Genomic DNA, 26,149 nt, shown 5'->3' with positions numbered 1-26,149 from the left:
ACCTTAAGTCGTGCAATGTTTGAATTGTCTGATGTGTGTGTTGGACTCACTGATTGAATGACTTGGCTTTTATGAGCCAGTCGTCCAGATAAGGGAAGACATGTATTTGTTGTCTTCTGAGATGTGCTGCTACCACTGCTAGACATTTTGTGAATATTCTTGGCGCCGTTGTCACTCCGAATGGGAGGACTTTGAACTGGTAGTGTTGTCCTTCCAGTACAAACCTTAGATACTTTCTGTGAGCAGGATGTATGGGGATATGGAAGTAGGCATCCTTTAGATCTAGTGTCGTAAGGGATATGGAAGTAGGCGTCCTTTAGATCTAGTGTCGTAAGGAAGTCGGCTTGTTGCAGCAGTGGAAGCACTTGTTGTAGAGTGATCATATGAAAATGATCTGATTGTATGTAATGGTTGAGGGGCCCGAGGTCGTAAATTGGCCTTAGTGTTCCGTCCTTTTTGGGAATTAGAAAGTACAGCGAGTAAACCCCTGTTCCTTGTTCTTCTAAAGGGACTATCTGAATAGCATCTTTTTGTAGAAGTGATAGAACCTCCTGTTGAAGCAGAGTTAGATGGTCTGTAGACATTGGACGATGCCTGGGAGGTATGTGTGGAGGGGTTCCTGTAAGTTCCAGGCAGTAGCCATGTTGGATAGTCTGTTTTACCCACTTGGCTGTTGTAATAGAGTTCCAGACAGGTAGGAACTGTGTTAATATGCCCCCTGCAGGAGTGGAATGCTGTGGGGGGAGCAGAGGGAAGTCACTGTTTTGTGTCGGAAGAGGATCGGTTGTTATTGTTACCGCAACCTCTTCCTTTGTTATTATTGCCTCTGCATCCTCCTCTAAAGTATCCCTTGTTAGAGGATGTTTGGGATTTCAAAGATGTTGTAGTGTCTGCTCCAGTTTGTTTGGAGCCTCCTCTGAAAGAGGAGCGACGAAAGGAGCTTCTAGCTGGTGTGGACTGTAAAGCCCCCATAGACTTTGCGGTGTCTGTATCTTTCTTCATTTTTTTCAGCGTAGTGTCTACTTCTGGGCCAAATAACTGGTTCTGATTAAATGGTTGGTTTAAAATGGTGGTTTGCACTTCTTGTTTAAACCCTGAAATGCGTAACCAGGCATGTCTCCTGAGTATGACACTGGTGTTTACAGCTCTAGATGCTGTGTCTGCGACATCTAGCACGCATTTTATTGAGGCATTGGATATTAACTTGCCTTCCTGTATAAGGTCATTTGTTTGATCTTTGTACTGATCTGGTAGGTGCTCAAGTACTTTTTCTAATTGGTCATAATGAGCCCTATCGTAACGAGAGAGGAGGGCTAGTGTATTTGCTATACGCCAGATGTTTGTAGCTTGTGCAGCTATTCTCTTACCTGACGCATCAATTACTTTTGATTCTTTGTCAGGTGGGGGTGCTTCGCCAGAAGTTTGAGAGTTTGCCCTCTTCCTAGCATTGGCCACAACTAATGAGTCTGGTGGCAGATGTCCTTTAATGTAGACGGGATCTGTGGGTGCTGGTCTATATTTTTTCTCGATTCTAGGGTTTAATATTCTAGAGCATACAGGGTCTTTAAATACCTCTGGAGCGTGTTTTATAACACCCTTGATCATGGGAATAATTTGAGCAGACCACTGAGACTGCTCAAAGGTATCTAGGAGAAAATCTTCTATGCTATCGGAATGCATAGGGACTCCATGGTAAACAGCAGCTCTGTTTAACAGCTGGCCAAAACCAATGGTATCTTCTGGAGGGGAAGGCTTTGATGGGTATGACTGCGGTTCAGGGATGTCAGGCACATTTTGTGGGTTTGTAAAATCCCATATAGGTACATTTTTTGGGTTTAAAAAATCCCATACACCCTCATCTACCTGGTATGAATCAGGGTCTTGCATGTCCTCCCCTCCACCCAAATTGTATTCATCATCATTCTGCTGTGGGGAATGTGATGATAATGGAGAATGTACAGGAGAGATTTGAGGCGATATGTGAGGAGGAACAGGAGAAGGAGAGAAAGGTATAGGAGAGGAAGGGTGCATAGGAGATGTTGCACAGTCCTTTTTGGCAGGAACCACAGGTGTGGGTGGTGCATCTGCTGGTCTCTTCTTGTGAGGTGTAGCACCTACATGACCTGTTTTGGGTCTATGTAGATCTTCTTTTGTCGAGGATCTGGTCTAAAAAGTTTTTCCTGCTCTACAACCTTCTTGGGCGTCAATTTTTTCGGTTCCAGAGGAGGTTGTCGTGTGTCTTTAGCCTTGGGAGGGGTTATAACTTTCTGTGGCATATTTTTTGGTGCCGAAGGTGTTGTTTTCGGCTTTGTAGGCATGTTCGAGGATTTGGGCACCTCGGAATCAGGCTTTGAGTTCTTCGGCGTCGAAGGTGTAGAAGTAGACGGCTTCGGAGCCGGTGCTTCTTTCGGTTCGTCTTTGTTTCGGTGCCAGTACTGGTTTAGGCTTTGATGCCGACGGGTCTTTTGGCTTCGGTGCCGAAGGGTCTTTTGGCTTCGGTGCCGAAGGGTCTTTTGGCTTCGGCGCCAAGGCGTCTTTATTTTTTGGTGCCCATGGAAGAGGCTTGCTCGGTGTTGAGGCACTAGAAGGCTCAGTTGGTTTCTTCGGAGCTGGGCTGGAAAGCGGGGCTTTCGAAGCAGGTATTCGGTCTCGACTGGGCCCTTTGGGTGGAGTGCTGACCTTTGCCTTCGGTTTGGGCAGAATATGTGGTGCAGGGTCAGTAGTACTCACGCGCTGACCCGATGGAATGGAGTCATCTGAGTCGTCTGCCTCTGATACGATCTGGAGATCAGGTGAGTCTTCTTCGGGAACGAGGGGAACCTCTTCGTCGAAGATGTCTTCCGGTACTGGAGCTGATCTCCTCATTTGGTGTCGACGTGCTCTCCGATCCCGGATGGTTTTCTTCGATCGGAAGGATGCACAAGCTGTGCAGGTCGACTCGTCTTGTTCCGGCGATAGACAGAGGTTGCAGACCTCTTGGTGGTCGCTATGTGGAAACTTTGCTTGACATACCGGGCATCTCTTGAATGGAGTTCTTTCCATGTGGTGTAGGCCGCACGGCGTCGATAGGCCTAACGGCCCACTTCGATGACCGGAATGGAAACGATGGCGTCGAAAAGTATTGTAGTCTATGTCGAAGGTAGTTATTGGAAGTTTGTGAGTTCTGCGCTTTGAAGTTGCTGAAAAGTGTTTTTCTAGCCGGAGCGGAGAAACTTTCATCCGAACCCAGTGGCGGAAAAAAACAATCTAAGGATGGAGCCGATGCCCATGCGCAGTATTGTCCAAGGGAGGAGTCACCTATCTCGTGACTACAAAGACTTCTTCCAAGAAGACAACAACCTGCAATCATCCGAGCCCAACACCAGGTGGCGATCTAATGCATAGTGTACAATCTGCAGCTCATATGCCTCGAACATACTGCTTCCAGCTGGTCAGATTTCTCAGCAAGCCAAAAAGGTAATTCATCCGTTTCTTGGGGCTGCTTACCCATAACCGAAGTAACCAAGACAGGATTAATTTTCATTCTGGCCGGTCCAGCTGGTTGCACCGCGGCCCTGCCTGGACGTGGCGGGAAACTTATTGCACTAGAGCCCGGTGCACTACAACCAAAGAGGTATAGAGCACATTGAAATCATCAATAGTGACTTGCATGTTACGCGTATGCGGCGTGTAACTGGCCAAAACCGCCCATGTAGCCCCTGGAATTGACAAAGAGCCCAACCGAACCGCCGTTAAAGATTGGGGAAGGGCGCCATTAAACCTAACTCGATGCTGCCAAGCCGAAATAGGAATCTCCAGTGTCCTATATGGCGTGTAGTTAATAGGCACGGCTGTGTACACATGAGTAGAAAAGCTCAAACGGGTATGCCGCATCAGCACACACCACGAAAACTACCGCCATCCACAGTGACGCCATACGTCTGCAAATGATTGCGGACGGTCACCCTACGCTGAGGTATTTAAATGTCACCCATTAGGACACAGGAATTAAGTACAATGCAAAAGAATTGTAGCACAAAGGGTAGTAATTCAAAGTAAGAACATTTTTAAATGATCAAGCTTGAATAAACCTATGTAACTATAGGTAGGTTAAACAGTCCCCACTGTCAACCGGAAACAAAGAGGGTGTCATGGACAGATATAAGCAGTACTCTAGTGTCTCAAAAATAAGACCACTACGTTAGACGTTATCGACTGTTTACACTGCTGTCTGGATGCAAAACTTTGGCATTTTGCACTGTGGGGTGTTGCAAAGAAGTCCACCTCTGGAGCTTCCCATCTTCTGAATATTTTGTTGAGTTTGTACTGATTTAGCTCCCACTCAGCCGGTCTGCTTCCACATTGTCCTTCTCTGGTAGGGGGATTGCTATTAAGTTTATGTTCCGTGGGATCGCCCACCTCCAGATTTGCTGAGCTAGAACCGACAGTGCCAGCGAATGTGTTCCACCCTGTTTGTTGATGTAAAACATGGTTGTTGTGTTGTTCTTTTGTATCAGAGTTGTTTTTCTCTGTAGCTGCTTTTGAAAGGCTTTTAAGGCTAGGAACATAGTTTTCAGTTCCAGAATGTTTATGTGCTGTAGAGCTTCTTGCTATGTCCGCAGTCCTCAATTTGAGGCTGTTCATGTGAGCACTACAACCAATCTGTGAGGCATCTGTCCTTATGGGCACTGTTGGAGGTGGTTGGGTGAGAGTCCTCCCTTGTGTTACGTTCTCTTTGTTCCACAATGCTATTTCTTGCTCTATTGTCTGTGTAGCAACCACTAGATCGCCCCAACTGCCTGTTGCTTGAGACCATTGTGTTTGCAGCCATTCTTGGAATGGTCTAATGTGTAGCCGAATATTTGGGACTAAGTGAATGCATGATGCCATCATTTCCAGTATTTTCCCTACTGTCCTCACTGTCAGAGCTTGACCCTTCCGGTGAAGCAGTGTCTCCTTTAGTATGGCTATTGTACGTTTCTCTTTTGGGAACACTTTCCCCAGCACTATATTTAACCTTGCTCCTAAGAACGTTTTTTCTAGTGGCGGCTCTGTAGAGGATTTTTCCCAATGGTAAAAAAAACAGAGCTTGGCCAATCTATTCATTACTTGGTATATGGGCGTTTCGCAAACACTGTACAAGTTGGCCCTTATGAGCCAGTCGTTTAAGTACGGGTATGGAAAATGTTACTTACCCAGCAATCATCTGTTCTTGGCATGTAGAGCTGTAGATTCTCATGATTTGCATAATCCTGCTATGTAGTGTTGGGTCCGGATGTTTGCAAGTTGGTTTTCTAGGAAGAAGTCTTTCCAGTCTCGAGGTAGGTGACTCCTCCTTTCGGTGATAGTGCAGATGGGCATCGATTACATTGTTAGATTGTTTTCCCGCAGAGGGTGAGATCTGCTTTGGTAAAGGTAGAATAGAGATGTCCATGAGTATGTATCTAGGATAAGGAACTACAACAGGTATAGGTACCCGGGGAGGTGGGTGGGCGCATGTAAATCTACAGGTCTACATGCAAAGAACAGATGCTTACTGGGTAAGTAACATTATCCGTTCGAGGCATGTGAGCTGTACATCACATGCTTTGCATAGACTATACAGCAGTATTCTCCAAAAGCAGTGGCTAACCTGAAGCTGTTGCAGTTGTTTGAAAAAGTGTTTTAAGTACTGCATGGCCTACATTAGCTTGTTGCCTCGCTAACACATCTACACAATAGTGTTTGGTGAATGTGGGCAGTGTAGACCATGTTGCTGCCTTACAGATATCAGCGAAGAGAATATTCCCTTAGAAGGCCATAGTGGCCCCTATTTTGCTGGTGAATTGAGATCTAGGGGAGTTGGCAATGTTCTCTTTACTTTTGTATAACTTGTTTGGCTACATTTAACAATCCATCTTGCAATACCAGATTTAGAAATGGGACTGCCTTTGTGTGGTGGAGAAATGGCAACAAAGAGCTGCTTTGTCTACCGAAAATCTTTTGCACTTTCTACATAATATAGTAGAGCTCTTCTAACATCAAGTGTGTGTAGAGCTCGTTCTGCTACAGGACCAGGTTGAGGAAATAACACAGGTAACTCAACCGATTGATGTGAAAAGCAGAAACCACTTTTAGAAGAAATTTGGGATTGGTTTGAAGAACCACCATGTCCTTGTGAAGTTCAAAGAACAGCTCTTGTATAGTTAGTGCCTGGAATTCACCAACTCTCCTTAAGGAAGTAATTGCAATAAGAAAAGCAACCTTCCATAAGAGAAATTGTAGTTGACACTTGTGCATTGGTTTAAAAGGTCGTCATATTAGACTTGTAAGGACTATGTTTAAGTTCAATACTGGTGCAAGAGGAGCTCTTGGTGGTATTACTCTTTAGCCCTTCCATAAAGGCTTTAATCACTGGTACTCTGAATAGAGATAAGTGTTGTCTGTTGTAACATAACATATTTGTAAAGCGCACGTTCACCACTACGGGTATCTTGGCGCTGAATAACAGATGTTTGTTGTTACCCAACTCAATGGTACTCATTTTATCGACCTCAGATGGATGAAAGGCTGAGTGGACCAGCCGGGAATTGAACCTGTGACCATGAGGTCGAACACAGGCCCCTGCAGTAGACACATTAGTCCACTGAGCCACAAGACCCGGCTGGTTGTGTAAGTATGTAGCTACTGCTGCTAAATGCAATCGAATGAATGTATTAACTAATGCAGATTGATGTAAGTGTAGAGAGAACAGATGTTTAGTACTGAAGCATCAAGGGGTTGTTATTGTTACAATCTATAACAAAACATTTCCACTTTGCTGCATAACCTGCCCTAGTAGGTCTCCTAGCCTCCTTTAGGATATTCATACTGTCTAGTGGTAATTGTAAATAACCGAACTGACTTCAGGAGCCAAATCGCCAGGTTAAGTTCCATGGGATTTGGATGCCTGATTTCTCCATGGATCTGAGTAAGGAGACTGGAGCTGAGTTGAAGCTTTTGGTGTGGAACTTGACAGCTCCAGCAGGGTGGTGAAGCAGGGTTGACGTGCCCATGTGGGAGCTATGACACTCAGTGTGAGGGATGTTTGCCTGAGCTTCCAAACTACCAGCAGAATGAGTAGGCGGGGCGGTAAAGTGCAGGCAAATATTCCTGACCAGTTCATCCATAGGGAATTGCCTTTGGAGAGCGGGTGTGGGAACCTGGAGGCGAAGCTTGGACAATTTGCGTTTTGAACTGTGGCGAACCGGTCTATGTAAGGAAATCCTGAAAGTACGGAAGAAGAATTTGGGGATGAAGTTCCCACTTGTGGATTTGCGGTCTCTCTCTTCTGAGAATGTCTGCAATTTGATTGTTTACTCCTGGAAGGTATTCTGTTAGGAGATACATTTTGTGATGTTTGGCCCATTTACAAATGGTTGTGCTAGGTGGGACAGTCTGAGTGTGTGTGTGTTCCCTCCTGTTTTTGTATGTAGTACATAACTGTCATTGTCTGTGCGGACTAAGACACTTTTGCCTACAAGGTGAGTTTAAAGACTGAGCACTAGAAACACTGCTAGTAGCTCTAGCTGACTGATATGTAGGCTCAACTACTTTAGAGTCCAAAATACCTTGGATTGTGTGATTCTGTAGGTGTGCGCCCCAACCAATGAGCGATGTGTCTGCTGTTAGCACGGTCTGTGGAGCAAGGTCGAAAAATGGCCGCCCTTTAGATACATTTAGTGGGTTCCATGTAGGAAGCTGGCTCTGTACACACTATACCAGACTGAGGTATAGTGTGCACAGAGTCTAGTGGAACCCAAAGGGTAGGCAGAGGTAAAGTAGACAGCACCTCACTCTCTATTTGTGGTTGAGCAGTAAGGCTTTATCAGAAGACCGTGTTAAGCATTTGATGTACCCACTCAGTCAGCAAATTAATTCACACACTCAAAGACTGAACTTGAGACCAATTGTTTTTGTATAAAAATATTTTGTTATTTTATTTTCTAGAACCAAGCAAGCCTGGCACAGGTAAGAAATAAATACTCTACAGTAGTAATTCAGTTTGTGAGAGAGGGCTCTCTTTCTGCATGGTTGCCCCCACTTTTTGCTGATGTGCTTTGACTGAGTGTGCACTGAGCTCCTGCTAATCAGGTACCCAGGGCCTATGTTCTTTCCCTAAAACTGCATTGAGCCTAAACCCAATTGGCTTCTCTGACCATAGGTCAGCCCCATGTAAATGGTACCCAGGGTACTGTGACCTGAGAAGGCCGCTAAGGACTGCTTCCCTTATTGTGCCACCCTTAGAGGGAGGGAGGGAGGGAGGACACACACAGACACAGACAGAGACAGACAGACACGCACACACACACACACAGACAGACACACGCACACACACGCACGTGTGCACACACAGACACGCACACACACACAGACACGCACACACACACAACACACACACACAGACACACACACAGACACACACACAGACACACAGACACACACACAGACACACAGACACACACACAGACACACAGACACACAGACACACAGACACACAGACACACACAGACACACACAGACACACACAGACACACACAGACACAAACACACAGACACAAACACACAGACACAAACACACAGACACAAACACACAGACACAAACACACAGACACAAACACACACACACACACCCCTTTTGCAGGCTGCGTGTTTTGGAGCAGAACAAAGTGAAGAGTTGACATGGCACACATCTGTGTACCATGCCAGCAACCCAATCCCCTGGCATAGATCAGTCACCCCTCTAGCTGGGTGCACTATACCAGTGGTGAGGGTACAAGTGCATTAGCCCTGTACCCCTACAGTGTCTAAGTCTATTCTTGGACATTGTAAGTGCAGTGCTGCCATTAAGAGCAGTGCTGCCATTAAGAGTATATGGTGCTGGGAGGTTGTCATTACGAACTCCACAGCACCATAATGACTACACTGAAAACTGAGAAGTTTGGTATCAAACTTCTCAGCACATTAAACCCACACTGATGCCAGTGTGGGATTTAATGAAAAATGTACGCAGAGGTCATCTTATAGACGCCTCCTGAAAACTAACCTACTCCTAGTGTCCAGGCTGAGTGGCTGCTTTCAGCTGCCACCACCAGACATGTTTCCGGACCCCTGGGTCGAGAACCTGCTGCTCTGGGACCTGAAACAATGCACACCCTGGCACGAGGTGCCAAGCCTCATCCCAGAGGATGGGCTGGGTTAATGTAGGGGAAGCTTCAAAGGCTTGCAGCCTTTGTGCGCTTCCCCAGGCCACTTGCTGCTCTCAGCAACTGGTCCCTAATGGTTCTGACCTCCACTTTGGGTGGGAGAACCGGCAGGAAAAATAAGTGAGGAAGAGAGGAGTGTCCACCTCTGCCAACTCCACCTCTCAGGTGGGGGAGGTGAGGTGAAGCACAACGGTCAGTCAACGCCAACTTGAAGATGGGGGACTCGGCCAACCAGGGACAGGCTCATGCACCCCCCCCCCCCCCACTGGAGGGTGGCATAATAGGGGGTGTACCCAGCACAGGGAAGGGACCCATTGGTCCCTGCCTTTTACCTACATGTAACGCCCCTACATATAGTATTTACCCCTGAACCTTGCTTCCTCAGACAAGAAGAAACTACAAGAAGATGAAGGAGGACCGAACAGCCGTGCAGAAGCCAACAAGAGGAAGACGCCCACTGACTTGGCCCTAGCCCTACCGGCCTCTCTCTCCCTCGAACCTGCTCCTGCGAAATCCCAGTGTGTCCTGCAGCCAGCAACCTCAAAAAACCACGTAGGACCAGCCTGCCTTCAAGAACAAAGACTGTCTCCCGTGAACACCGGATTTGTTCATCTGCAACCTCTGGCTCCGGGGACACTGCGGATCCGCCCCACTCTGCACCCGCCGCCCATGGTCTGAGTTAGAGTGGGCAAAGAACACAAGGTGGTCACCCCGGCGATCCTGACCTGAGATCTGGCGACCCCTGAACTGCCTCAAGCCTCCAGCCGACGCCTGCAGCCTAAATCCAGAAGGTCCCCCCCAACCAGGAGCTGGTAAGAAGATCCAACCCCAAAAGGCACCCTTGCATCAGACGCCCCACGGCCTTGTGTGCCCAAACCGATGCCTAACCAACCCCTAACTTCCAAACTTACCTCTCGAAGTGGTGGTTGCACCCAGAAGACCTTCGTCCCCGAGCCCGCAGTGCCTTTGCAAACCGGAGGTCCCCCATTGAAACTAACAGGGCACCCAACGTCGAAACAGCACCCTGCACCCGGCAGCCCTAGTGCCGCTGAGGGTGCACATTTGGTGCTTCTTTGTTTCCCCATTTGCCCTGAGCTAAAGTCCAGGAGCTTTGCTCCCACAAACCAGTGGCCTGCTTGCCATCAGCCACCAACCAGAGGCCCCCTATTCCCCATTGGATAACATCGGGCCTCAGCACTCTGCACCCGGCCGCCCTAGTGCTGCTGAGGGTGTAACAACCCAATGGCGGAAAAAAAACAATCAGAGGATGGAGAGGATGCCCATGCGCACTGTAGTCCAGGGGAGGAGCCACCTATCTCGTGATACTTCGAAGACTCTTCCAGGACAACAATGTGCAATCATCCGGACCCAACACTAGGCGGCGATCTATGCACAACATATGAATTCAGCAGCCCACATGCCTCGAATAAGAGGGTATCCTTGACGCTGGGGGAACCCTTGTTCCAACCCCAGAAGCTCAACTCCAATGACCAATTACTTACCTGGTAACCGTTAACTTAAATTGTCTCCGAAGGAATCCATGAACTGTTTTTCTCAGAAAAATGTTTAAAGTGTGGAGTTGATTTGTATGGAAACCTGAAAAATAACAATTGTGCAAAACTGATTTTACTTACCCTTTCTCTATGAAATGTCCCAGTGTGATATCTAGGCATATCACACGGAGTAGAAAAAGTAATCTCAAAAGTAACATAAAAGTAACTTTCCTGTAATTTTAATTGCAAGATCAATACACAGTAGATGTACAGCATTAAACAGTATTGCATTACCAGTAATTCAAACTGTAACCACTTCAAGTACATTTACAAATGGATTTCAAACTGTATATTTACTGCAAAGTATTTATCAACTTACCTGTGCCAGGCTTCCTTAGTTCTAGGAAATAAATTACCTAAAAGATTATATTTATACCAAATCAATTGCTCTGAAGTTCAGTCTTTGAGTGTGTGAAATCATTTGCTGATTGAGTGGGTACAACAAATGCTTACCACTGTCTTCTGACAAAGCCTTACTGCTCGACCACACTACCGCAAACAGAGAGTGAGTTACTGCTACCCAGCTTTACCTCTGCCTACCTTTGGGGTTCCACTGGACTCTGGGCACACTATACCTCACTTTGGTATAGTATATACAGAGCCAGCCTCCTACAGAGTTGTGACACTGTTTGGATTGCAATTGTACATGCACTTTGTTTTGATTACAGTATTGTTACTGAAAATGCAATGCTTTGGAAATACAGTAGATATACTTTGTATAGGTTTTTTAGTAAAATGACCAACAGATTACTTTGCAGATTACTTTTCTTACACAGTACAGCATACCTGGATACTGCACTGGGACATTTCCTATAAACTGGAGCGTTTTTGGTATTTAGTACAATTTTAAAAGGATTTCTTCGGTTTTCCAACTCCACACTTAATAACTTTTTATAGAAAAACAGTCAATGTTATCCTAAGGAGTAAAATAGTGTTTTCAGTTAACAGGTAAGTCCTTTATTGTGGAAGCTGGTATTCTGGGGTTAGAAAAAAGGGGTCCCCCAGGGTCAAGGATGCACTCTTGTTACACCCTAAGCGGCACTAGGGTGGCTGGGTGCAGTGTGCTGAGGCCCAATGTCATCCAATGGGGGAAAGAGGGACTCCGGGGGGTGGCTGCTGACAAGCAGGCCACTGGGTTGTGGGAGCAAAGCTCCTGGACTTAAGCTCAGGGCAAATGGGGGTTCAAACCAGCACAAAATGTGCACCCTCAGTGGCACTGGGCAGCCCGGTGTAGTGTGCGGTTTAGGAGTCAGGCACCCTGTAGCTTTCAATGGGCGTCTCCGGTTTCCAAACACACTGCAGGCTCGTCGACGAGGGTCTTCTGGGTGCAACCACCACTTGGAGAGGTAAGTTGGGATGTTGGGGATTAGTTAGGCACCGTCTGTTGGGTCACCCAAGGCCGTGGGGCGCCAGATGCAGGGGTGCCTTTTAGGGTAGGATCTTCTTACCAGCTCCTTGTCGCAGTTGGGGGGGATCTTCTTGCTTGAGGCTGCAGGCATCTGCTGGAGGCTTGAGGCAAGTCAGGGGTCACCAGAGCTCGCATTAGGATCGCCGGGGAGACCGCCTCTGGGTGTTGGGCCACTCGAATTCGGCCAATGGGCGCTGGGTGCAGAATGGTGCAAACCCGCAGATCCTTGTGGAGCTGGAGTCTGTTGATGAACAAATCCGGTGTTCACAGAGACAGAGTCTTTGGGATGAAAGGCAGGCAGGTCCTCCGGGTTTCTCGAGGTTTCTGGCTGCAGGACACACTGGGATTTCACTGGAGCAGATTCGAGGTGGGGACAGGCCAGTAGGGCTGGGGCCAAGTCAAAAGTTGGAGTATTCTTGTTAGCTTCTGCACAGCTGTTCGGTCCTTCGTTTCTTCTTCTGGTTTCTTGTCTGAGGAAGCAAGGTTCAGGGGTGCCTCTAAATATTAGATTTAGGGGCTTTACAGGTAGGTAAAAAGGTTGTGACCAATGGGTCCTTTCCCTGGGGTGGGTACACCTCCTATTATGCCACCCTCCAACTTTGTTTCCAGAAATAGCAATGACACGAAGAGTTTCTAAATCAACAAGTCATTTCCGGGCAGGGCATTCCATAGCCACAATGAGAGGATGTGGCTGTGACTGATAGGCCTGAGATTGGTGGGTAAAAATAATGACCCTTCCTTACACCCTCAGGAGAACTTTTTCTTTACCTCACATTGTTAGTCTCAAAGATGAGCAAAATGGTGTTGTCGTGTTCATTCTCAGTTAGTCAAGAAGAATCAAATAAATAGAGAAAACGAGGCACAGAAGCTCGGATACCACGATGCTAATGTCAATCGAGGAGATGATTATACAAAGCCTTTCCATGCATACTGCCAATGGTTGGAAAAACAAACTGGGCTGGGGTAGGATGGTAAATACATTTGCAGGCACCGTGGTCTGCCCACATCCATATTAAGATCACAATAGAATCTCCTGAAAATGTAAGGAGAAAGCAACTTTCTGGGAAAGATTTTCGAGTTCTGTATGCCTATCCAGCATTTACGAGAGAGTGTGAGAACAGATTTGTATGGTAAAGAGTGATACGTGTATGCGTAATTTCATGCTCTGAGAGCCATTACAATTGGTTTTATGGCCAAAACTTTTATATTCTTAAAATGTAATTTGAATTGGCTCTACAATCATTTTTTTTTTAAAAACTGTGCCTCTGATTAGAACATTTTCTTTACAGGATATTAGCTAATGGAATATTTACAGGATCCTGAGCACAGGCGGAGCAATTCTAACGTTAAAGAGTATTAGACAAGATCCCACAATAAAGGAAGCTGTTAATTACTTAGGAAGTCACCAAATACCTGTCTGACATAATGACACTGTTTAATTTCTGCATTTTGAAACGTGCCTTTGGTTTAAATTACTATTCTTTAGAACATGTGCATGAAGTTGCAACTGAAATACTGTCACATTAATATGAGGATTAAGGTGTTTAATAATAGAATCACTCAGTCTTACTTCAGGAGACGCACTCCGCGACGGTTCGTTAGCCTCACTGTCGCTTGAACTGCTTTCACTCTCAGAATCTGATCCAGAACTGCTTTCTGAACCACTGCGGCTGCTGGATTCATCTCTGGAGTTCTCTGCTCCTTCACTATTGTTCTGTGATGGCTCAGAGTGACTGAGAAAGAAACAGGATAAACCGAGATCAGTGTATCCTCTTGACATGTTGAGATAGTCAAAACACAAATGGTAGTCTAAAAATCTGAAGAGAAAGCACCCACGAGCATACCACGGACACGAAGGAATTAAAAAACTTTTTAATTAAAACTAGTCTGTTAAGGTGAGAAACAGGAACTTTAAGGTGTAGAAAGTTGGGAATTTGGCAACATTTGTAAAAGTATGTAAAACTTTGCATTTTGCTTGTTTAGGAACACCAAAATAAAATTCATGCAATATTTTATGTTGCACGGTTCCTTGTCACATGCTACAAAAATGGTTCTGCAGAAGATACATGATGAGGAAAACATTTGCTGGTGTTCTAGGAAATGCTATTGTCCACAAAGTATGAATCATGCTTTTTGGGTTGCTTTTGACTCAGGAATGATCTATTACTGAGAAGAGCAATAACTTCAACCAAGCAAAGGAAAATTAAGAAACTTTACAAGCTATGCAAAAGGGTGAAACTGACAAGAATGCAAATCTTGACAGGCCCAAAACCAAAATGCTACTTACACAGTATGCATCTGTTCTTGGCATATAAAGCTGTAGATTCATAGATCGCCATCTGGTGTTGGGTCTGGATGTTTGCAATTTGTTTTTGTTCGAAAAAGTCTTTACAGCCACAAGGTAGGGGACACCCTTTCGGTGATAGTGCAAATGGGCATCGGCGATGATGGAGTTAGTAAGAGTAGAAAGAGATGTCCATGTATATTGTAACTAAGTAAGATGATACGGCAAGAGACAAAGGTACCCGGGGAGGTGGGTGGGCGCATATGAATCTACAGCTTTATATACCAAGAACAGATGCATACTGGGTAAGTAGCATTTTCCCTTCAAGGCATATGAGCTGTAGACTATACAGCAGTTACCTCCCAAGCGGTGGCTGACCAGTGTCTGTGGAAGTGGTTTGAAATGGTGTCCTTAAAACGGCCTGACCCACACTAGCTTGTTGTTTTGCTAACACATCTACACAATAGTGCTTTGTGAATCTGTGTGGCGTCGACCATGTTGCTGCTTAGCAGATGTTATCTAAGAGTATGTTCCCTAAGAATACCATAGAAGCCCCTAGTTTGCGTGTAGAGTGCGCCCTAGGGGGAACTGTTAAATGTGAGCTTAGCTTAATATAACATGTTTGGATGCATTTAACAATCCACCGTACAATACCTGTTTTTGATATGGGATTGCCTTTATGCGGTGGTGAAAAAGCAACAAAGTTGTTTTGTTTTACGAAAAGATTTAGTTCTTTCAATGTAATACAGGATTTCTCTTTTTACATCTAATGTGTGAAAAGCACGTTCTGCAACCACTGAGTCTGGTTGAGGGAAAAATACGGGTAGCTCAACAGACTGGTTGAGATGGAATGCAGAAGCGACTTTGGGTAGAAATTTGGGATTCGTCCTAAGAACCACTTTATTTTTGGATGATTTTGTAAAATGGTTCTTGTATACTCACCAACTTCTGAGAGATGTGATGGCTATGAGCAAGGCTACTTTCCAAGTGAGAAAGTGTACCTCACATTTGTGAAGAGGTTCAAATGGTGGGCCCATGAGTCTTGTAAGGACTATATTAAGATTCCACATTGGAGAATGTGGAAGTCTAGGAGGGATGAATCTTTTAGGTCCTTCCATAAATGCCTTGATAGCAGGCTTACGGAACAAAGTCAAATTTTGTCTGTTTTGTTGGTAAGCGGCTATTGCAGCCAGATGTAACCGTATAGATGTATAGGCTAAATTAGAACGCTGTAGGTGTAGTAGGTAGCAAATGATGTTTTGGATTGAAACATCTAGTGGATTGATTTGATTGTTTGGGCAGTAAATTACAGATCGCTTCCACTTTGCAGCGTAGCATGTTCTAGTGGTAGGGCGTCTAGCCTCTTTAATGACGTTCATGCAGTCTGGCGGGACATTAAGGTAGCCAAACTATGATTTCAGGTGCCAGATCGCAAGGATGAGTTGACTGATCTGGATGTCTTATCTCTCCATAGTTCTGAGTGAGAAGCTTGGGGGAGAGGTGCAGTTTTTGGTGACAAACTAATGATAGTTCCAACAGGGTTGTCAACCAGGGTTGTGGAGCCCATGTGGGAGCAACTAGTATTGTGAGGGACTGTTACTTGAGCTTCTGAACCACTAATGGAATTAGCGGGAGAGGCAGAAAGTGTAAGCAAATCTGCCTGACCAATTCACCCATAGCGCATTGCCTTTGGATGATGGGTGTGGATACCTGAATGCGAAGTTTGGGCATTTTGCGTTGGTGTGTTGCGAACAGATCTATTTCTGGATACCCCCATATTTGAAAGAATGGGATCAGAACTTGAGGATGTAGTTCCCATTTGTGGATTTGTTGTTTTTGAGGACTGAGCATAACTGCGAATTGGTTGTTTACACCTGGGAAGTGTTCCACAAGGAGATACATATTTTGAGGTATGGCCCACTTCCATATGCTTTGAGCTAGGTGTTCAAGTTGTAGACAGTGTCTCCCCCTCCCTGTTTTTGTATGTAGTACATTGCTGTCATTGTCTGTACGGACTAAAACAGCTTTGCCTTGCAGATGAAAAGCTTTCAATGATAGAAAAATTGTTGTAGCTCTAGGTAGTTTATGGGAAGTTGTTTCTGTTGTAGGGTCCATGTGCCCTGAACAGTGTTTTTTTTTTTTTAAGATGAGCTCCCCAACCATTGAGTGATGCATCCGTTGTTGACACTATCTGTGGAACCGGGTAAAGGAATGGCTGCCCTTTGGAAAGGTTTTGTGCATTCCACCACTGCAGAGAGCCATGGGTGCGGCAGTCTACCAACACCAGAGCTGTTCGCTGATCTTGAGCCTGGTTCCACTGACGTGCCAAGCATTCCTGTAGGGGGCGCATTTGAAGTCTTGCGTAAGGGACGATTAGAATGCAAGAAGCCATCATGCCGATTAATTGCATGAATTCTCGGGCTGGTAGTGAGTGCTGGGGCTGAAATTGTGATATCAGATTTAGCATGTTGTGTATTCTGACAGGATTGGGGTATGGTAGAGCTTTTCAAGTGTCTATTGTAGCTCCTAGATACGCTTGCGTGTTGGACAGCTGAAGCAAAGACTTGGTGAAATTTACTGTGAATCCCAAGTCGTGAAGCCGCTGTACTGTTTTGTAAGTGTGGAGTATGCAGCTGTGTTGTGATTTGGATTTTATTAGCCAGTTGTCCAGGTAAGAGAAGACGTGAGTGTGCTGTCTTCTTAAATGAGCTGCGACCACTGCAAGGCACTTGGTGAATACTCTGGATGCAGTAGTTACCTAGAAGGGGAGAACTGTGAATTGATAATGGTGTCAGTCCACCACAAATCAGATATTTTCTGTGAGTTAGGTGGATGGCAATATGGAAGTAGGCATCCTTTAGATCCAGAGTGGATAGAAAGTCGCCTTTTTGAAGCAATGGGAGCACCTGTTTGAGGGTGACCATGTGGAAGTGGTCTGATTGAATGCAAAGATTTAGCTGTCTGAGGTCCAGTATAGGCCTTGGAGAGCCGTCCTTTTTTGGAATCAAAAAGTACAGAGAGTACACTCCTGTTCCCTACTAATGGAATGGGACTGGTTCTAAGGCATGTTTTTGTAAGAGAGAGAGAACTTCTTGTTTCAGGAGTGTGAGATGTTCTGGTGACATTACATGCTGCTTTGGATGAATATTTGGGGCAGTGCTAGTAGGTTCCAGGCAGTAACCATATTGGATAAGTTGTCTTACCCACTTGTCTGAGGTAATGGAATTCCAGACAGGTAACTGTGAGAGACGTCCCCAGACAGGAGTGGGATGATCGGGGGGTAACTGAGGGAAGACACTGCTTATTGGCAGGGAAGTGCGGGTTCCTCTGTATTTCCTCTGAAATAGCCTCTAAGGGAATTAGAGTGGTTGTTACCTTTATACGAGGAGGAGGATTTTCTGTTGATGCGGTTTTTGAGCCACTGCTATAAGAGGAGCGGCGAAAGGACTCCATGTTAGAAGGTAATTGTAAACCCCCCATGGTCTTCTTCATTTTCTCTAATGAAGTATCTACTTATGGCCCGAATAGATGCTCTTTATCAAAGGGCTAGTTAAGTATGGAGGATTGTACCTCCAGCTTGAGTCCAGAGATTCGAAGCCAAGCATGCCTGCATAAGAGTATGCTAGTGTTAATGGCGCGGGATGCTGTTTCTCCTTCATTGAGGGTGCAATACATGGAAGTGTTGGTGATGAGCTTTCCTTCCTGGACGAGGTCGTTCGCTTTAGTTTTATACTCCTCCGGCAGATGTTGTATAGTTTTTCCAACTCATCATAGTGAGCCCTATCATAGCGTGCTAGCAGAGCCTGAGCATTGGCAATACGCCAATGGTTAGCCGCTTGGGAAGCCACCCGTTTACCCGCGGCATCAGTAAGTTGTGACTCCTTTTCAGGAGGTGGAGCGTCGCCTGTAGTTTGAGAAATAGCTCTCTTACGGGCGTTAGTTACAACAAGAGAGTCAAGAGGCAACTGGCCTTTTATATATGCCAGGTCTGTAAGAGCGAGTTTGTATTTTTTGTCCACTCGAGGTGTTTGTATTCTGGCCGTTACTGGGTCTTTGAATACTTCGTCAGTATGTTTAAGTAAGCCTTTGAGCATTGGTAAGGTGTTCACAGCCCTTTGTGAATGTGTGAATGTCTCCACAAGGAAATCCTCTTCTAGAGGGTCTGAGTGTAGTTCGACCCTGTGATATTGAGCAGCCCTGTTAATAAGCTGTGCAAAGCCCATGTTATCATCAGGTGGGGAGGGTCTGGAGGGATACAGGTCGGCCTCGTTATCCTGGTCTGGATCTTTATTATAATTGTCCCAGGGATCAGTGTCCTGAGGTATATCATGTGGCACGTAATAGTCCTCATCCCCATCTTCATCCCCATCGTCCTGTGTGTCAGGTGAGGGTGGTGGTGAATTTGATGGTCATTATCAAATTTGGGTTGGGAGGAGGAGAGGAAGGTATGTAAGGGGGAGAAGGGTTAGTGCCCATGTTGTTTTTCAGAGGTATAGGTTGATCCTCTGAGATCCAGCTTCCGTTTTATTTTTAGGAAGAATGACTTGGAGGTGTCAAGTTTTAGGGTCAATGCTGGGTCTCTTTTGTTTGGGATCCAAAGGTGGCTGTTCTGGTAGAGGCTCTTTGGATGGACTTGATTTAGGCTGAGGATCTTTTGGCGTGGAGTGCTTTTTTGCAGGTTTCGGTTCCGAGCCTTTAGACGTGGGGTGTTTGGGATCCGAGTCTTAAGGTCTGGATTTCGGCTCAGATTCTTTTGGTGTGGATTTTGGCTCCGAGGCTTTTGGTGTTGATTTCGGCTCCGAGGTCTCAGTTTCGGGTCTTTGTGTTCGGCGGGTTTCGGCTCTCAAGATTTCGGCGTCAAAGGTCTTTTCGGTGCCAGTGTAGTGGAGACTGGCAAAGCCTTGTGTTTGTATTTCAGTACTGAAGGTGTTGGTTAAGCTCCGGAATGAGGCTGGCTCGAGCCTAACCCCGAAGGCTTGTGCTTCGTATACGAGACGTCTGAAACTTTGTCTTGGTGCCGACCTGAGCCCAAGGGCAAAGGTGATACCAGAGCTGCAGGTGTTGGTTGAGTGGGCACAGGTGGATCTGTACTCACGGTACGTTGACCCGGAGTGATGGTAGGTTGTTCTTCCATGTTGGAATCGGCTTCGGACACGGAGACCAGTTCTTCCTCTGCTTCTGGATCCGGTTGGTGGGAGTCAGAATCCTCGCCGAAGATATCTGGTACCGATCTGCTGGCGCGGAGCATTTCGTGGCGTCAAGCCTGACTGTCACGAATGGTTTTCATCAATCGGAATGATCGACACGCCTCACAGTCCTTTTCGTCGTGGTCTTGGGACAGGCACAGGTTGCAGCTTAGCATGACACCCGGGACATAACTTAATTGGAGTTTGTTCCATCGACTGCTGGTGTGGTAGGACCGACTGCACACCTCAAAGTTCCCGATTAAAGATTTTCAGATGTCGACTATGTGCGTCAAATGGAAACAGCGATCGATAGGACAATTCCGTCGAGGGTAGAGGATTGAGCATTGAAGGGTTTCGAAAATGATACCGGAGTGCAGCAATACACATCCGAACCCGATGACGAAAAAAACAATCTGGGGATGGAGCTGGTGCCCATGCACACTATCGCCGAAAGGAGGAGTCACCTACCTCGTGACTAAATGACTTCTTCGAACAAAAACAAAGTGCAAACATCTGTACCCAACACCTGATGGCGATCTGTTCTAACGCATTAGATCTACAGCTCAAATGCCTCGAACACATAAAAAAAGTGGTGCTGTGCAGTCTTCCTGCAAGACTCTGCAGCTCAATCCCTGTTCATCAAGAGCACAACCTTCAAGCCCTGCCATTATACCAAACTTCTACAAACATGTAGGTCCTGAAAGCTTGAAATGACACCGCACAGGCCTCACACCTCAGCATGAGCACCATGCCCTTATCAATGTTATGTTGAACAACAAAAAAATGTTGTGCTTCATGATCAAGAGAAATGTTTACTGCTTGTTAAATCCAGACTTTTGTTAAAGAAAAGGTTGTTTATCTTTGGCAACAGTATTTCTAGCAGATACATAATCTTGCTGCACATTACACCTTATAAATATCTTTCCAGGTTTCTGGAAAGGTTACCCTGGCAACAGCTTTCCAGCGTGGCCCTGTGGCACCATGGTGCTTCAGCCGCAACTCCACCCCCTTGGATATGAAAACATCGGGTTTATTCGGTACCATCCAACATGCTGTGGTATATTTTCATGCCCCGTCAAACCATACAGAGCGCGCAAAGTCCGCAATAATACAGCATATGATGTTCGCATACCATGGAATCTTACTCACAACAGCTCTAACTAGGGAGAAGAGAGGACACTGAAGTAACTAAGGAAGATTGCATATTCACAAGAAGGAATATGCTACATACACTCTAACTGTTTGTACCATGCAGTGCTGTAGATTCACATGCTTAGCGTACTCCTGCCATCTAGAGTGGGGATTAGACTTTTGCAACTTGTTTTTCTTTGAAGAAATCTCGAGTCACAAGATGTAGTATGACTCCTCTTGGTGTACTATACACAAGGGCACTGCTTCCGTGTTAGATCATTTATTTATTTTTCGCACAGCAAGAGAGTATGTATGGAGTGTGACTGCAAGTAACGTGCATGAAGCGCAATGTGAGTGAAAAACAGAAAGCAAGTGATCTGGAAAAGACACAGGCTTCAAGGGAGGAGGGCAGGCGCAAATGAATGTACAGCACTTCATACTACAAACACATGGTTAGAGTAAGTAGTATTCTCCCTTGTGGAGTTGGATGACAGGCTCTTGTTGGTGAACGCTTGCAGCTCATTAATAAATCTAAGTGATGTAACAGCCACTATGGAGGCCACCTTCCAAGAGAGGAACTAAAGGCGGTCTGAATGTATAGGTTCAAATGGTGGTCCCATTAGCCTCCAGAGCACTGTACTGAGATTCCACAAAGGAGGTAGATTCACACTATCGAGACCCTGCATTAAGGACCTAGTAACATTCACAAAAGGAATGAGCGTTCCCTTTTGTGCACGTAGACTATGTAGGAAGCTGGCTCTCTATATACTACACCAAAGTGAGGTATAGTGTGCACAGAGTCCAGTGGTACCCCAAAGGTAAGCAAAGGTAAAATTAGATAGAACCTCACTCTCAATTTGTGGTAGAGTGGTCGAGCAGTGAGGCAGTATCAGAGGACAGTGTTAAGCATTTGATGTACACACTCAGCCAGCAAATGAATTCACACACTCAAGGACTGAACTCTAGACCAATTGTTTTTGTATAAAAAAATATACTGTTTTATTTTTAGAACCAAGCAAGCTTGGTTTGAAAATGCAATAGGAATTGTAATTTGTTTGATTTACAAGGGATGCAGTAGATTGCAATACTTAGCAAATACAGTACATTGAAATGAATAGGTTTTTTCAGTAAATTACAGGTAAGTTACTTTTCACGTTACTTTTCTAGCTCAGTGCTGCATACCTAGATTCAGCACTGGGACATTTCCAGCAAACAGGTAAAGACATACGTTTTGGTTATTCATGAGATTTTTAAAGAATATTTTTAGATTTCAACTCCAAGCTTAGAAACTTTTTGGAAGAAAATTATCAATGTAATCATATCGAGGAAAAACAGGTTATAAGTTCACAGCTAAGTTATCGACTGTGGGAGTTGAGGTTCTTGGGTTAGACTCTAGGGTCCCCAAGGGTCAGTGATACACTCTTGTTACACCCTCAGCGACACTAGGGCGGCCGGGTGCACAGTGTTGAGGCCCCATGTTAACCAATGGGGATAGGGGGCCTCCGGCTAGTGGCTGCTGGCAAGCAGGCCACTGGGTTGTGGGAGCAAAGCTGCTAGGGTTTAGGTCAGGGCAAATGGAGAAACAAAGTAGCACTTGAACGGCCGGGTGCAGAGTGCCGTTTCGACATCGGTTGCACGGTTTTCTATGGAGAACCTCCGGTTTGCAAAAGCACAGTAGGCAGCGAGTCGAAGGCACAGCAGGCAGGGAGTCAAAGGACTTCTGGGTGCGACCAACACTTGGAGAGGTAAGTTGGGAAGTTAAGGGTTGGTTAGGCACTGTTGGTTTGGGCACACAAGTCCGTGGGGCGTCGGGTGCAGGGGTGCCTTTTGGGGTCAGATTTCTTACCAGCTCCTGGTCGTAGTTAGGGGGACCTTCTGGTTTTTGCCTGCTGGCGCCGGCTGGAGGCAGGTCAGGGGTCGCCGGATCTCGAGTCAGGTTCGCCGGGGTGACCTCCTCGTGGGTTTTTCCACTCGAGCTCGGACCGAGTTCGGAGGGTGCAGAGTGGGCTGGATTCGAGGTCTCCGGCTGCTGCCAGACGTTGCAGTTGAACAAATCCAGTGTTCACGGGAGAAGCAGTCTTTGGAAGTGAAGGATGGCAGGTACTCCGGAGGTTTCAAGGTTGCTGGCTACAGGACACACCAGGATTTCGCAGGAGCAGGTTCGCGGGGAGACAGGTCTGTGGAGCTGGAGCAAAGTCAGTGGGCGTCTTCCTCTTGTTAGCTGGCTGCACGCCTGTTCGGTACTTTTCTTTTTGTTGTTTTCTGGATCTGATGAAGCAAGGTTCAGGGTGCCCCCTAAATACTAGATTTAGGGGTGTTACAGGTGGGGAAGGGATCAATGGGTACCTTCCCAGGGGTGGGTACCCCCCAATCATCTCACCCTCATGTGGGAGGGGCGCAGGAGCCTGTCCCTGGTTGGTTGGGTCCCCCCATCCTCAAGATGGCGAGGACTCAGTTGTGCTTCACCTCCCCTCGCCGAGGGGTGGAGTTGGAAGAGGTGGATATACCCCTTTCCCTCACTGTGAGAAAGTGCCATCCTTCTTGCATTGGTATGCCCCCACTTTTTTCTGACCTGCTGATGTGCTTTGACTGAGTGTGCCCTGGGCTCCTGCCAACCAGGTACCCAGGGGCCTGTGTTCCTTCCCTAACACTGTGTTGAAACTAAAACCCAATTAGCATCTCTGGCCACCTGTCAGCCCCTAGTAAATGGTACCCTAGGTACCCAGGGCATGGTGAACAGAGAAGACTGCTGAGGGCTGCCGCACTTATTGTGCCACCCTTGGGGGCCCTGTACCCTGACACCCACACACTGCCTTTGCAGGCTGAGTGTCTAAGTGCAGAACTAAACAAAGAGTCCACATGACACACCATGCCCACAGAACACACTGCCCTGGCATTCTTCAGTCAACCCTCTAGCTGGGTACCCTATGCCAGAGGTGTGGGCACAGGTGCATGAGCCCTGTCCCCCTACAGTACCCAGGGCCATTCCTGGGCACTAAGTGCAGTGATGCCATTAATAGTATATGGTGCTGGGAGGTTGTCATTACGAACTCCACAGCACAATAATGGCTACACTGAAGACTGACAAGTTTGGTACCAAACTTCTCAGCACATTAAACCCACACTGATGCCAGTGTGGGATTTAATGTAAAATGCAGCAGAGGGCATCTTAGAGATGCCCCCTGAAAACCTAACCCACAATCCACGTCAGGGCAGAGTGGCTGCAGAGGCTGCCACACAGCAGACATGTTGCTGGACCCCAGGGTGGAGAGCCCCCCGCTCTCCTGGGCCTGCAACAATGCACATCCTGGGCGAGGTGCTAGGTCTCCTCCCCCAGGATGGGCAGGGGGGAGCTTTAAAGGCATGCCACCTCTGTGAGCTTCTCCATACCATTTGCTGTACTAAGCAACTGGCCCCAACCGGTTCTAATGCCCACTCTGGCGGCAAGACTGGCAGGAAACCCTATGTCAGGAAGGGGGTTGTGCCAGCCTGCGCCAACCCCAGCCCTCAGGTGGGAGAGGCAAGGTGAAGCACAACCCTGTGCTCCGGCCATCTTGAAGATGAGGAGCCCTGCCCAATCACAGCTAAGCTCCTGCCCCCCTCCAGCAGGAGAGGAGCAGACTAGGGGGTGTACCCACCCCAGGACAGGGACCTATTGGTCCCTGCCCTTGCCCTACCTGTAACACCCCTAAATTTAGTATTTTGGGGCACCCTGAACCTTCCTTCCTCAGATCCCGATTCGAAAAGAAGATCAAGAGGAAAAAGACCCGCCGTGCAGCTGCTAACAGAACGACCACAACTGACTTGGCCCCAGCCCTACCAGCCTGTCGATCCTGGAACCTGCTCCTGCCTAAGCCCTGGTGACTCCAGAGGACAGCAACCTTGGGACACCCAGAGGACCTGCCTGACTTGACCCTCTTAAAGACTGGGACTCCCATCAGCAGAGTGGGGAGTAGAACCAGTGGGGGCCAGTTGCTGAAAGCAGCAAATGGTCTGGGGAGGCTCACAATGGCGGCATGCCTATAAAGCTTCTCCTTCGGTAACCCTGCCTTGGCACCACATACCAGGATGAGCATTTTTTCAGGCCCCCGAGAGCAGCAGGCTCTCGACCCAGGGGTCCAGAAACATGTCTGTTGGTGGCAGCCACTCAGTCAGGTCACTATAAGTTGGTTGAGTTTCAGGGGACATCTCTAAGATGCCCTCTGTTGTGCATTTCACATTAAATCCCACACTGGCATCAGTGTGGGTTTAATTTGCTGAGAAGTTTGATACCAAACTTCCCAGTTTTCAGTGGAGCCATTATGGTGTTGTGGAGTTCATAATGACAAGCTCACAGCACCACACTCTTAATGGCAGCACTGCACTTACAATGTCTAAGAATGGACTTAAACAGTGTAAGGGTACAAGGCTCATGTACCTGTACCCCCACCACTGGTATAGTGCACCCAGCTAGAAGGGTGATTGACCTATGCCAGGGCGGTGGGTTGTAGGCAGGGCACACAGATGGAAAGGCAGTGTGTGAGTGTAGTGGTACAGGACCTCTAAGGGTGGCACAATAAGTGCTGCAGCCCTTAGAGACCTTATCTGGTCACAGTGCCCTGGGTACCTGTGGCATTATTTATCAGGGACTGACCTGCGATCAGAGATGCCAATTGGGTTAGTTTTGGGGAAAGAACACAGGCCCTGGGAACCTGATTGGCAGAGACCCAGGGCACACCAAGTAGAAGTGCATCAGTAGTCTGGCAAAAAGTGGGGTGGTTACTGCAACAGAAACCCACTTTCCTACAGACTACGACTGCAGCTAAGTGTAGAGGAATAGAGATTGTAGGCAAGGCCTGCTTTCTACAAGTGCAAAAGGTAAGCAATAAGATGAACAGTATGCTTCAGTAGGTCCGTTTTTTTCCAAATCCCTTAGTAAACAAACCTTTTCTCTTTAAGTGCATAATAAGCTAGAGTTGTCGACCATCGGCCTTCCTTTAAGATGGGCATATTTTCCTAAGGAAGGCTGAAGTACCAAACTCTAATAACAGGTGCCTCACTAAGTTAAGCTGAGCGGTATCAGAAAGCAGCAATCAACCTTGCCGGCCTGAGCAGCAGCCGCTCATGAGGACTGATGGAAATCTCCAGGAGGGTGCAGTACCGGGGCGTCTAGCCCAGGTTGGTGCTACTAGAATGAGGTTTAATGATGTCTGCCCAAGGGTCTCTGTAGCACCCATTTGTAGCAGGGCATCCACATCTCCCTGCTTGTTGGTGAGAAGTCTGATGCTGCCTCTGGTGGGAGTGGGATTGCTCAGGTGGGGTGGTCCCTGATCTTTGTCTGGGCAGAAGTTTTCAAAGGGAGCAACATGTACAGTATGATCTGAAGCACTCCCACATACTCTGCT

At 46.8% G+C, this 26,149-nt stretch overlaps 1 protein-coding gene across 1 annotated transcript in view; it reads right to left on the bottom strand.

Moving 5' to 3' along the window:
- AFF4 (ALF transcription elongation factor 4) overlaps window positions 1-26,149 on the bottom strand; it is a 907,016-nt gene that overhangs the window by 403,469 nt on the left and 477,398 nt on the right. Inside the window, exon 12 of the mRNA XM_078653083.1 lies at window positions 13,735-13,897. Coding sequence (XP_078509209.1) covers window positions 13,735-13,897 — 163 coding nt within the window. The remainder of the gene's footprint in view (window positions 1-13,734; window positions 13,898-26,149) is intronic.

The sequence above is a fragment of the Lissotriton helveticus genome, chromosome 7 (genome assembly GCF_964261635.1).
Source record: "Lissotriton helveticus chromosome 7, aLisHel1.1, whole genome shotgun sequence".
Lineage (NCBI taxonomy): Eukaryota > Metazoa > Chordata > Amphibia > Caudata > Salamandridae > Lissotriton > Lissotriton helveticus.
This window is presented reverse-complemented; position numbering and strand designations above follow the sequence as displayed.